Source organism: Populus nigra, chromosome 1 (genome assembly GCF_951802175.1).
Source record: "Populus nigra chromosome 1, ddPopNigr1.1, whole genome shotgun sequence".
NCBI classification, from domain to species: Eukaryota; Viridiplantae; Streptophyta; class Magnoliopsida; order Malpighiales; family Salicaceae; genus Populus; species Populus nigra.
The window spans coordinates 5,646,565-5,659,805 of NC_084852.1; the positions used below are offsets into that span (position 1 = coordinate 5,646,565).

Consider the following 13,241-nt stretch of genomic DNA (forward strand, 5'->3'; position numbering starts at 1 on the left):
ATGTGTTAATATAAAAAAATATCAATTTAAAATATATTTTAATTACAAAAATATTATTACAGAAGCATTGCCATATTATCTATCTCACACATAAAACAAATGAAAAGCCCAGTCCAATCTCAGCCCAATTTTCAAAGAAACTCGTCACGCCGTTAAATAGAAAACCATGACGCCGTTTTATTCTATTTCAAACAGAATCCCCTCTCTTCCCTCTCAACGGCTATTTCTTGCACTTTCTCTAGTTGTTTTCATTTTATCTGATCTCTCTCTTCACAAACCAAGAAAATCACAAGAAACTCTTTTCATGGAAAAATCTATGGGAAGAAACCCATAATAATAACAACCAGGTATGTTTCTCTTCTTTCTTTTGTGGCTTTCTCTTATTTTTTCTATTTCCAGTGTTCAAAGAATCATTAAGTAGTGAAGTTTCTTGATATGTGAAATCTTTGGTTTGCACATGTTTTCATGTTTTTTTGGTTGTTACAACGCATTTTAAGTTATCCCTTTTTTTCTTTCTTTCTGGGTCTCTCTTAATTTTGTCGGGGGCTTTACTTTTATTGTTTTTATGCTGGGTTCTTACGAGACTAGAAATTTAAGAAAGCTATTGTGTAATCTTGAGAGAAATTCGTTGAAAATTCGATCTAAAGGTTCTTTTTTTTCGGGTTTTCCATGATTTTGACAATAAGATACAATTTTTGGTCGATTATTGAATACCAAAGTGAAAAGAAATGGGGCCTGTGATTTTTTATATTTAAATAATAATCTTTAGTCTTTGTTTTATCTTGGGAGAAACAACCGTGGAAAATTTATGAAAAATGGTATCTATATCTTTGATTATTTTGTGTTTTGTTTGATTTCTTATAATCAAGAAACAAAAGATTAGCATTGCTCGTTGGCAATTAAGTTCTTTATAAACAATGAAATTACAAATTTTGGGTCATTCCATACAAAAGGGGGAAGAAATAGGGTTCGTGGTCTTTATGATTTCAATAACTTGTTAATAGTGGGTTTTTACTGTTCACATGTTCTTAATTAGACCTGGAAGATGAGATGCAATACCCTCTTGGAAGAACAATAGCATCATAGGAGTTATTATCCTGTCAAAAAGTAATTAATTTAATTTTGTTTGTTGGATTTGAACCTCTAGATATATCAGCAATGTGATCTTCACTATATATTTATCTGTGGTACTCTGTTCTCTATTGGCATAACTGCGCTTAAATCAACTTCAATTTGTTATCTGAAGAAGGTTTTTGCTTGTGAACAGGTGTGTCTTGTTTCTTTTAAATTTGCGAAGAAATGGACAGGATCTGTGAAGAGTTAGATGAAGCAAAAGCTGAGATTGAGAAGCTCAAAGCAGATTTGAGATGCAAAGCAGAATTTTCTGACAACTTGAAGAAAGCTCATGGTGAACAGCTTATCCGAACCCAAGAAGCATGTTCGAAAGTTGAGAGACAGGCCCAAGAATTAAATGCTAAGGAAGAGGAAATCTCCACTGTGAAGCGAATGTGTGAAGATTTGCAATGCAGTTTGAATGAAAAAGAATCCATCATCAGACGTTTAAGCACTGCAAATGATAAGCTTAAAGTTGATTGCGGTGAGAAGTATAAAAAATGGGAGGAGGAGAAAAGGGGGTTAGTGTTGGCACTAGATGAGTCAAATGAGAAGAACATAGATCAAGAACAAAAGATTCATGTGTTTATGGCAGAGATTGAACGTTATAAGGGGCTTCTATCTGCTTCGCAGAAGAAATGCTTGGAAGCAGAGAAAAATGCCAAAGCATCCATAGAGATGAGGGAAAGGGATTCTATGCTACTCAAGTTGGAGGAGGAGAGCAGGAAGGTTGAAAATCAGCTAAAATGGAAGAAAGAGCAGTTCAACCATCTAGAAGAAGCACATGAAAAGCTCCGATATCAGTTCAGGGAAAGCAAGAAAGAGTGGGAGATGGAGAGGTCCACATTGATTGATGAAATTTGCTCACTACAGACACGCTTAGATTCTCAGACTAGAATGTCAGAAGATCTTGAAAAACAGTTCAGGATGTGCAATGAAGCTTTAGCTCATGAAGAAACCAGGAGAAAGTATCTTGAAGTTGAGGTTTCTGAATTTAAAGCGCGCTTTGAGAATGTTTTCACGGAGTGTCAGGATGCAAGGTCACAACTAGAATGCTTGGCCACTCAAAGGGACATAGAAATTGCAGCTCTGAGACATTCTTTGGTTACCAAGGACACATTTTACAAAGAAATTGAGTACAAAGCAGGAAAACTAGAGCAAGACAACCAGGAGTTGCTGGTGTCACTCAAAGAGCTTCAGGAGGCTGGGATTCGGGAAGTGGGAAATTCTTCTTTGGCAAAAATGCAAAACAAGCTCAAGAGTTTGGAGCAGATGCACAGAAATTGCTCTGCAAATCTTAAAGCTAAAGAAGCTGAATGGAGCTCTCAACTGGAGAAATTGACTGGAGAGCTGGATAATCACAGGTCTGCACTACAGAGCAAAGAAACAGTAGTAAAAGAGCTTGACATGGAATTAGAAAATTGCCACTCTGTGATAATGCAGTTGCAGTTGCAGAATGAGGAGGCTTCGACAATGCTATTGGTATTGAAATCAGGAATAACTGAGGCTCAACTGAACATTGGGAATGATGAGACTGAGGTGAGGCTTCATGACAAAGAAAGAGGCGAAGATGTCTCTCTCTTGATGAGGCAGCTGGAGACAAAGAACACTGCTCTGGCTAAAGCAATGACAGATTGTGAGGAGGAACGTCAAAAGGTTGCATCTTTATTGAAGAGAGTTGAGTACCTGGATCTTGTTGAAGAGCAGCAATTATTGATGCAGAAAGAGCTTGAGACATACAAAGAATTGCTTGAGGAATCATCAAGGTGTCAACTTTGCTTCAAGAAGCAAGCTTTGCAGACAGAAAGTGACTTGAAAGATGAACTTAAGGCAGTTTGTGATGCCTTGGATGTGGCCAACTCAGAATTAGCCAAAGAACATCAGAAGATAGTATCTTTGTCAAGGAGAGCCATGTCCTTGGATTTTATAGAAGAGAAGTGGCTCTTGATGCAGAAAGAGTTGGAGAAGTGCAAGGAAGTGCTTGAGGAGTCATCTAGGCGTCAAAGTTGCCTAGAAGATCAAGCTTTCCAGATTGAAAACGAGTTGAAAAATAAATTTAGAGAAGTTTGCGATAAATTCGACATGGCCAGTTCAGAATTGGTGGAACATCGTGAGAAGGTGGAATGTTTATCTAGGAGGGCTGAGCACTTCGATCTTGTTGAAGAGCAACAACTCCTGATGCAGAAAGAGCTTGAGAGATATAAGGAAATGGCCGAAGAATCATCTAGGAAGCAGCTTCTCATAGAAATGAAAGCTTTGGATGTGGAAACTGACTTAAAGGAGAAACTAAGAGAAGTTTGTGATGAATTAGACACTGCAAAGGCTGAATTGGCTAAAGAAAACAAGAATGCGGCATCTTTGGCGAGAAGAGTTCAGTTTCTAGATCTTATTGAAGAGCAGCATCTCCTGATGCAAAAAGAACTCAAGAAATACAAGGAAATGCTTGAGAAGGCATCCAGGTGCCAACATAGCTTGGAAAAGCAAGCTTTCCAGAAGGAAAACGACTTGAAAGAGAAACTTCGAGAAGTAAGTGATGAGTTACACAGATTGAAATCTGATTTTGCAGCTAAAATTTGTGAAGGACATGCTGTGGAATTTGAATTGTGGATATGGAAATCGATTGCTCATCGATTAAAAGATGATCTTGAAGAAAGCCAGTTGTTGCGCAAAGACATGGAAGCTTCTCTTCTTTCACAAGCAGAAGTTGAGCATACTATCAAGCAGGAGAAAGATGGTCTCGCCCAAATGTTACAAGTAAGGGACGGTAAAATAGATAACCTGCAGCAGCAGATTGAATTCTTTGAGAAAGAACTTAAAACAAGAGAGTCAGCTGCCACTTCTTCAATGGAGACAGTAATGTCCTTTGAGTCAGAGAGAGAAGGTTTTCTACAAACCATGAAAGAGAAGGACAAATTGATAGATGATCTGCAGAAAGAGGTTGGGTGGCTGGAGCAAGAATCATTGAGAAGAGAACTTGAAGGTGCAATGTTGACACAAATAGAGGCAGAAAGAAAATTTGACCACGAAAAAGAACAAATTATCCAGCTTGTGGAGGAGAAAGATCAAAGAATAGATGACCTCTTGCAGGTTGTGAAGTCGATGGAACAAAAATTTAATGGCTCGTTGACCTCTCTCTCTCTGGAGCTTGCTGAGAAGCAGGCTGAGATTCATTTGCTCCACGAGGCTTGGGAAAAGACTGCTTCAGCTGAGATTCTGGCCCAACTGGAAATTGAAGAGAAGAAGATGATGGTAATAGAGCTGGAGGATGACATCTTTTCTATACGAAAGGAACTGGAATTACAGCAAAAATCACTCTCGGGTTCGAAAAAGAAGGCACTAGAAATTGAAGCTGAACTAGAAGCAAAACAGTTGGAAATGAAGAAATTGAAGAGTCTAATGGAGACACAGCTGAGAACATCAGAAGCCTCAGTTGATGAGCTCAAAAATGGGAACAGAAGTTTAGCTGGAAATGTCATGAAGTTGTCATCAGAAAGGGACAATTTGTTTGGCTTGCTCACGGAACTTGTTGAGAGAATTAACCAGTTCTCCGATGAAGACATGCAATTGATGGGAACCTTGGAAAGCATGATGCAGTCATTTGACAATAGTGGATCCGGTCCCATCTTGAAGTGTGATAGTGAGCTTTTCAAGGCTGTGAAAGAGAATGTCAATACTTGTCCTTCACCTACAACAAAGAGATTTCAGTCTGTTATTGAGGATAGATCACCATTTAGAGAGCTCAACTAGCTAACTGGGAAAGCAGCTGTTACTATTTATAGCCTGCTATATGTTAGGGTGATTCTTCCTTTAACATGTCTTGCTAATTGTTAGTTTCCATGCAAATCTTAAGAGTGGATGGTGATTGTTATGTATATGATGCACGTTTAAGCAATTTGTTGTGCTAAGAGAATTTGCCACAAATTCAGATTGATTTAACATTTTTCTACGCAACCTGTGTCTTCTCATTTTTACTTTATGTGTGTTATACAGAAGAAATGCTATTTAACATTTTTCTACGCAACCTGTGTCTTCTTATTTTTATTTTATGTGTGTTATACAGAAGAAATACTTTTAGATGCATTTCTTTTCCGGTACCACGCCAATCCTTTGAACTTTCTGCTGTGAAAGCTGCTGCTTCCGTCGTGCATTCACTTTTGTGTGAGCACTTGCATGAAGGTCTCCCCATTTTAACATCTCTCTAATGTTAATGGCTTCTGCGCGCTTGTTCTTTGAATGCCTGATACAAGGCATAGTTAAGAGATTTGGACCGGGTTGGTCAATCAATAAGTTAGCGAGTTGACTCGAGTTTATTGTTTTTTTATATAGTTTTTTTTTGTTCAAAATAGCAATGTTTTAGATGAAAAAACATAAAAAAGTATCATTTTGGAAAAAATAAATTAGTAGGGTCTCATCAAAGTTTTAATCAGGTCGTTCATGTCACGAGTTGACTACAAGATCACTTAGGTTTGATCAGATTAACTACATAAACGATCCAAAAAAACACGGTTTAACCCAGGGTTTAAGTTAATGGATCATTAAGTCGATCTACCTAGCTAAGTTGGGTTTTATAACACTATTTAGATAATTAAATCCAATTATGTTTTTCTTATGATTTTCTTGTTAGCATTTCTTGGTGCTTATAATTTTAAATGTGTTTTTTAATTTTTTAAAATTAACATTAACAAATAAACTAAAACATAATAGACATTTATTGTTCACCTAAAAATGACATTGAGAATTCTTGGATGTTACGATATGTTTTTTTTTCTCCTTTACCATTCTTTCTCTTCTTCATATCGCCACCAAACCAATATTTTCATTTCCTTCTTTTTATCTACACTCCTCCCTCATCATTTTCTTCTTTTTCTATTTTTCTCATTTTCCCTCTCTCCTCTTCATTTCCCTTGTTTTTTTCTTCTACACTCCTCCCTTGTCGTTCTCTTTCTTTTCTATTTTTCTCATTTTCCCTCCCTTTTTTCTTATTTGTTCATGATGTTTTTTATTCTTGGATTGTGAAAACACTTGCTTAGAATTTTTCCATTTCTTGCATGTTCTGAGCATTTTGTGATATCGATTTGCAGGGTTTTATGTGGATTATTGTGATGGTTTAAGCTTTTACGTTTCCAATGTTTTATTCCCTTTCTTGCACTTTAAATGTTTGTTTAAAGGCCTCGGAAGGGATTCCTTCTCTTTCTTTATCTTTTTGCTGCACTTAATTTCTTTGTTTCCACTAGGTTTTTTTGAATAAGTTGATTGATGCATATATGATTTATATAAATATATTTTTTAAGAGCACCAGAACATGATAACTTTGCAACTATAGGTAGAGTTATGTGATTGTAAAGCATACTCATGTATGTCTTATAAATTATGAAATAAATCTTTATTATGCTTGCACTAAAAAAAGTTAAAAAATACTTATAAAATATTCTATTGATGTGTAAACTCTATTCTATCAGTAATTTACATCACCAAAAGATTTACCAATAAAAATGTAAATATACTCAATGACATGAAAATTTAAATTTTCTAACTCAACAGATAGAGTAAGTCGATATAGATTAACTAGCACATCCATTTGAAATATATCATCTCCCTCATTTACTTCATCATTATCATATTCATTAACTACAACTTGGACACAATTTAGGTTTAGTTTTCACAACAGATAATCAATCAACTTTATTATGATCCTTTCTAAAAAGGAGTGAATTTATAAAACAATTGTTGGCATTGTTTGGTAAAAATAAAAAATATTATTGATGTTACGAAATCTATCTCTTTTATGTATTTCGACCATACCATGGTATGAATTTACTCTAATTTCTCTATCAGTATCATACCAATAATATTTGAATAAAACCAATGTATCTTCCAAACTATTATATCACAATCTAATAACCTCTTATAACTTTCTATAATAATCAACTTTAAACTCGTTGAAAATTGAACCATTTACACAAACTCCACTATTACATGTCTTTTTACCCTTGTCATACTCTTCAATATGAAAAACATGTTCATTGATGAAATACTCATTATAACAATGAACTTCTTTTTTAGGACCTGATGATTGAAATTTCAATATATCAGCATTGTCTCCTATGTTGAAAGCTTAGTTAAGGTTAACAATCATTAACAGTCAAAGAAAAAACATAAGTAAATCTATTCTTAAGAGTTATGAATTATTAAATACTTATATATGTTTTAAACCATAAGGCAAATTTTTCATCTTGTAATTGGAAAATTTGAGCTTTGGTAGCATTTGGATTTTGGAATAACAATAATTGATGGTGTTTCCTAAACAAATTATTGAATTAAGTCTACATAAGAATATAAGAGAAAATGGTTGAGTATGCAAATTGCTCAAACAAATATCTCTAAAAAAACTAACTAATCTCTATCAGTACATGCATCTCATATTTGTTATAAATCTTTATAAGCAATTTAAATGAATGTTTGCATAAATATATGACAGTCATGACTCTTTATTTCATACAATTTGTATTCTTTTAAATTCATCAATCTAGATAATTCCTAAAGCATATTCATCAGTAAATTGCAAACTCTTTAATCATTTGTAAAGAAGAAACTATGTATTTTTATCTAAGGTGAATATGGCTTTTGGCTTTGTGACACATAATCCATAATTAAGAAATTCCATATTCCAAAGCTAGATATATTATAACATTCATATTGTTATTTGTTTTCCCTTTTCACATTCATAATTATGTTAAAAATATTGTCAAACATATTCTTCTCAATATACATGACATCCAAAATATACAAATAATATTAGTCTTCCAATAAGAAGATCTAAGAATATACTCTGCTTTACTCGATCATAGGTCACATAAAAAACATGAAACTACATCATACAATTCTTTACCTGACAATATCAACTATTCAGCATCCCTTTCAGCTATACATTTCAAGAAGTCCTTTATGTTGTTTATGTATCTATGATGACTTGGAAAGAACCTCTAATGATAATAATAATAAAAAAAAACTTTACCACCATTCATTAAGGTAAAGGCTTTATTATTTTTTATACTGTGTGGACAAACTAATTTTCCATATGAGCTCCAATGTGAAATCATCTCATATGTAGAAAAATCATATATAATTCATATCAATATTGTCTTCATCTAAAAATTTTATTTTTCTTGAGACATTATATGTCAAATCCTCGATTGACCATAACTTATTCAACTCATTAATCAACAGTTAAAGACAAACACATATATTCCTACATAGATTGTAAGGATCAGGTATGACCACATACAAGAACATGTTTTGACTTCATACACATCATTGAGGGCAAGTTGTAAGCTGTTATTATGACCGATCAACAAAAATAGGGTGCAACAAAGGAACCAAATTGATTAAATTCATATGTACACAAGTCAAAATGTGTGTTTCATGGTTCCATTGAAAACTAAGAATGCATCCTATTAAACTGTTTCCAAACTTCACCATTAGAAAGGTGAATCATGATTCTGAACTTCATCATTGGAAGGGTGCATCATGACTCCATTCATCGTATCATGTAAATGATATCATGTCATGTGCTCAACAATATTTAGAGATATAGATAACTTTTACATCATCGAAGTAATTGGAAAGTATCTCAGTTTTTTATATGAGACAAGTTTTTTTCTTCTACAACTATTAGGTTTATACGGAGTATGCTAACAAGTTTTGCACTAGGTAAAATCTGTATATTCATCGTAATACAACATGCAAAAATTCAAACACATATTAATTTTTTGGTATCCTAATTCAAAAAGTTTCATCATGGATTTTACAATATAAAAGTTATATTTCAGCCTATTATCTTTAAGTAACATGCTTTTAACCCATTCAATAATGATATCATAATCAACCTCTCTCAATCCATAGCCTGACTTGATGGTAAATACTCATGCAAGTGGTTGGATTTATAAGAAAATAAAAGGGTACTGGTATTTTTTTTTTTATTTTTTTTGCAAGAGGAAGAAGAAAAGGAATGGGAGGGCTATTGGTTATAACTTATTTATATTTTTCAATGAAATAATTCCATCCACAATTACATCGATAAATAATGACATGTCAACTTTCCAACAGAATTGTCGATGGCATTTTTAATGATATTTTTTTATTTTTATACTCCATCAATAATTAATAGAAAAGTATCCAAGAAACATATTCTATTGTTATTTCCATCATAAACTCCCAATGGAAATTCTTTGTTGTTATTTCCATTGGAAATTAGCAATGGAATATTATCCGTTAGCCTTTTCATCTATTTGTTAGTTTTTTGATAGTATTGCAAATCACTAAAAAACCCTCTATGTCTTGCTAAGGAAGGTTATTCTTCAGAGTAGAAGTCATTTTTTCACCTTCTAATTAACATTATTTCTCTTTCTATACATCAATAAAAGAAAGAACAATTATTCCTAGTATCTTATAGCTTGGTCCATTTTACACTTGCCTGCTTTGTTTGGAAATTTACAGTTTTGGGTTTTGAAAGTGAATGATGCTTTCGATTTGAGATAAAAGACGAAGAAAACAAGGTAGAGTCAAGTATTATTACTTTTAACTCGTTGCTTAATTGCCTTGGTAAAGCACGGTGAGTGGACATGGTGAGGAGGATGTTGAAAGAGATGGAAGATAATGGTTTTATGCCTAATGGGTTTAATTACAACATATTTTTTATGGTTTACTGAAGTTCAATGGTGAGGCATGTACTGCTATGAAATTTTCTCGGGAGGCTACTGGGAATGGAGCCAAGATTAATAACCCCACAGCTAGTGTTTTGTTGAATGGATTATATAAAAACAGAAAAGTTAGAAAGGTAGAGGAGTTTTATTCCAAATATGGTGATATATAATACTTTTGTGAATGATTATTGTCAAATAGGTGATATATAATACTCTTGTGAATAGTTTTGGTGGTTCTGTAGTTATAAGGACAAAAAAGTCACCATCTTGAGTGGTTTTGATCATGCTAATATGAATACAAGGCATGAGGAAATTTTAGATTATAAAATGCAATTCTCGCCTAAACTTTGTACACTATGGACAAAAAAAGTTACCATCTTACTTATTTTTTTTTGCATAATGAATGTGTAGCAATGATGAAATCCAACTATAGGAATGATGAATTATATTATTGTGTCTATGAGCAAGTTTAAGATCTAGTTTCTTCTTGATGGTCAATCTTTGTTGGAAATCAATTTCTTCGATTGTTTTCCGATTCTTTGATTCTTGAAGAAAATTTAAGATTTCAAATTGAAATCGAAACTTAGCACTAAAATCTATTCCTAGAAAGATTCAAAGCAATACAAGAGAAAAGAAAGGAGAAAAGGTTAGAGGTGATGGCTAGAGCCTTTTTTTTAATTTAAAGGCAAAGTTATAATATTTAATATAAAAGTATTTTAGTTATTAAATGGAAATTAATTATAATATTTTAAATAATCGAATATATTTTAATGATTTTTTTAGAATGTAAAATGTTCGCATGTTACAAAATTCAAGTTGTAGACCGTAAATTTCTAAAACATGATAGATAAGTGTACAAGTGAACCAAATTACACGATATTAAAAGTAGTTTTTTCTTAAAAAATCAGATTAACTTTTGTTTCCACTCACTTTGCTGTATTAGAAGAGAAAAGGAGTTTTAGTCATTTATAAAACCCAATTTTGTCAATTATTCATGCTAAAGGGTTGTTTTGTTTTCTAAAAAAATGATTCAGCAATTTAACTTATTTGATTTCAATTTGAGTGTCATTGAATTCTTTCTATTCTATTAATTTGGAATGAGGGGAAATCACATTTAACATCACGTGATTTGGTTCTTTTTTAACTTATTATAGTTTGAAAATTGCAGTTGACATTTTAGGTCAAAGCCAAATTTTTAAATTGAACAAAAAGGCTTAAGTCATTCTCATATATAATGAATGTATTAGAAACTGAAACAAAAGACAAATTGAAAATTCTCTCTTCTGATGACAGTATGAACCTAAATCAAAATCTTGTGTTTTTAATTAATTTCTCTCTTCTCGTGCTATTGAAATCCCCTTTTTTTCCTTGAAAAAAAGGTAAAATTGAAGTTTAAAAAACCTAATTTCTTTAAAATGCCATCACTATTAGCTCATCGCGCCATTGATACAGAAATATATCAGATTAAAACAAGCAAGGAATAATTATGGCAGATAAAGCAATTCAACAAGTGAACAAGCTTACAACGCTGACCTTAAATAATTCTAATCATGGCAGATATATTCCCAGAAACAGAAACGCAGTCCATTCCTAATATCCAAATCATCCCTCTGCCCTTCCAGTCCTCCACATTCTGCTAAAAATCATCAGGTACAAGTTGTACAAGTTTAAAAGAGGTTAAAATAGAGAAAATTATATGAATCTAAACAATTGGAGTCTTCTTCTATTTCTGCCTCCCAAGTATCAATCAAAACACCATTGCCCACTTCCACACATCTCATTCAACTACTATCAAAACAACAAGCTACGAAGAAGCAATCAATAATAGCCAAGCAGGGAAGAAGGCACCTGGATGAAACTCAAATCGTGCAATAATTATCATTACGGGAAAGAAAAAAAAATTCAACGTTACAGGAGCACAAAGAAGACCAATTTATATTCACATCACTAACTACTACAACTACCCTTGCCTGAACGCAGACCTCCAAATCCTAAAAACTGAAAAAAAAAAATTAAACTAAAAGACTTGATATCATAGTGAAATCACAGTGACAGAAATATATTGCTTTAAATCTCTTCCTTCAAATCTAACTGTCATCATCAGCAGGGGCCTTAGAGGAGCCACCAGACTTCTTTGGGAGGAGAAGGTTGTGGATGTTGGGCATGACACCTCCATTGGCAATTGTAACATCACCAAGAAGCTTGCTAAGTTCCTCATCATTCCTAACTGCTAACTGGATGTGGCGTGGCACAATACGGGTCTTCTTGTTGTCTCTTGCTGCATTTCCAGCCAATTCAAGAACCTGAAAGCAAAGAAAACATAGAAAAAACCCATCAAACACAAAACCAATTTATAAATAAATAAAAATAAAAAGATTAATTAACCATGACCTAATTTTGGATTCAAAACAGGAAGTTCAGATTCATAAAATTTTGAACCCCGAATTCATTGAAAAATTAACACAATCAAGTTCCAGTACTCAAACATGTACTAAATTTTACAAATTAGAAAAATATTTAATTAAAGCTTGAAAACCCAAAATTAGACTCGGGAACAAGGTCAAACCCTAGATTCCGAAAAATCGAGATCAACCCACCAAACAAAGTCACAAGTGTGACCGTTGCCACCCCTTTAAAAACACAATTAACACCATAATTCCCAAAGACAACAAGCCAATTCCAAGAAAAATCACCCAAATTAAAGAACCCTAGATTCACGAACTGGAATCACACAACCATCGCCAAAACACTTCAAAGACACAAAATTGAAGAAAGAAATAAAGGCGTTATTACCTCGGCAGCTAGATATTCAAGAACAGCAGCAAGGTAAACAGGAGCGCCGGCACCGACACGCTCAGCATACTTGCCGGCCTTCAAGAACCTAGCAATACGACCCACTGGAAATTGCAAACCAGCCTTGCTACTCCTTGAAGTAGCCTTCTTTGAGGCTCCAGATCCTAGAGTCTTGCCTCTACCAGCCATTGATTGATTCTTGTCAGACAAAAATTCGAAACTAACCGTGGAGAGAGAAGCGACCCTTCTTTTTGGAGAGGGCAAACGCGAGGAGGGAGAATAATTGTGAAACAATAAACGGGTGTCTGGGGTTTATATAGGAGAAGGGAAAATGAGGTGGGCCAATGATAGTGGAGTACGCGGATTGAGATCTTTGGCCGTTGGATTGGAAGTGAAATGACAGTGGAGATTCTCTGAACCGCTTGGTTTTGTTTTTGGGAAATTTTCGTAGGGATTGGTGTGAATTGACTGAAATGGATTTTTGAATTTTGGAGGGCTTTGGGAATATGGGTCCAATAGGAGAACGACACGTTCACAGAGAAAGAAAACTTGGCAGCTGGCGTTTTTGTGGGCAGGGCCTGAGAGAATATGACCTGGCCTAACTTGGTCCTACTTTAAGGCTGTAATTTTGTT

At 33.9% G+C, this 13,241-nt stretch overlaps 2 protein-coding genes across 2 annotated transcripts; one reads left to right on the forward strand and one right to left on the reverse strand.

Moving 5' to 3' along the window:
- The first annotated feature begins 202 nt into the window (after positions 1-202).
- On the forward strand, positions 203-5,064 carry LOC133692830 (uncharacterized protein At4g38062-like). The gene is made up of 2 exons (XM_062113980.1): positions 203-347; positions 1,268-5,064. Exon 2 carries the CDS (start codon positions 1,300-1,302, stop codon positions 4,858-4,860), a length of 3,561 nt encoding a protein of 1,186 aa, XP_061969964.1. The 5' UTR covers positions 203-347; positions 1,268-1,299; the 3' UTR covers positions 4,861-5,064.
- A 6,604-nt stretch (positions 5,065-11,668) lies between these two features.
- On the reverse strand, positions 11,669-12,903 carry LOC133688584 (histone H2A.6). The gene is made up of 2 exons (XM_062108116.1): positions 12,609-12,903; positions 11,669-12,118 (listed from the first exon to the last, which is right to left on the reverse strand). Exons 1-2 carry the CDS (start codon positions 12,795-12,797, stop codon positions 11,903-11,905), a joined length of 405 nt encoding a protein of 134 aa, XP_061964100.1. The 5' UTR covers positions 12,798-12,903; the 3' UTR covers positions 11,669-11,902.
- Between the last annotated feature and the right edge of the window lie 338 nt (positions 12,904-13,241).

What these genes read in the sequence shown, in the direction of transcription:
- LOC133692830 (XM_062113980.1), top strand. Translation starts at nt 1,300, where the DNA reads ATGGACAGGATCTGTGAAGAGTTAGATGAAGCAAAAGCTGAGATTGAG.
- LOC133688584 (XM_062108116.1), bottom strand. Translation starts at nt 12,797, where the DNA reads ATGGCTGGTAGAGGCAAGACTCTAGGATCTGGAGCCTCAAAGAAGGCT. An exon ending in TTGAATATCTAGCTGCCGAG is followed by an intron (nt 12,119 to 12,608) that starts GTAATAACGCCT and finishes CTTTGCTTTCAG; the next exon opens with GTTCTTGAATTGGCTGGAAA.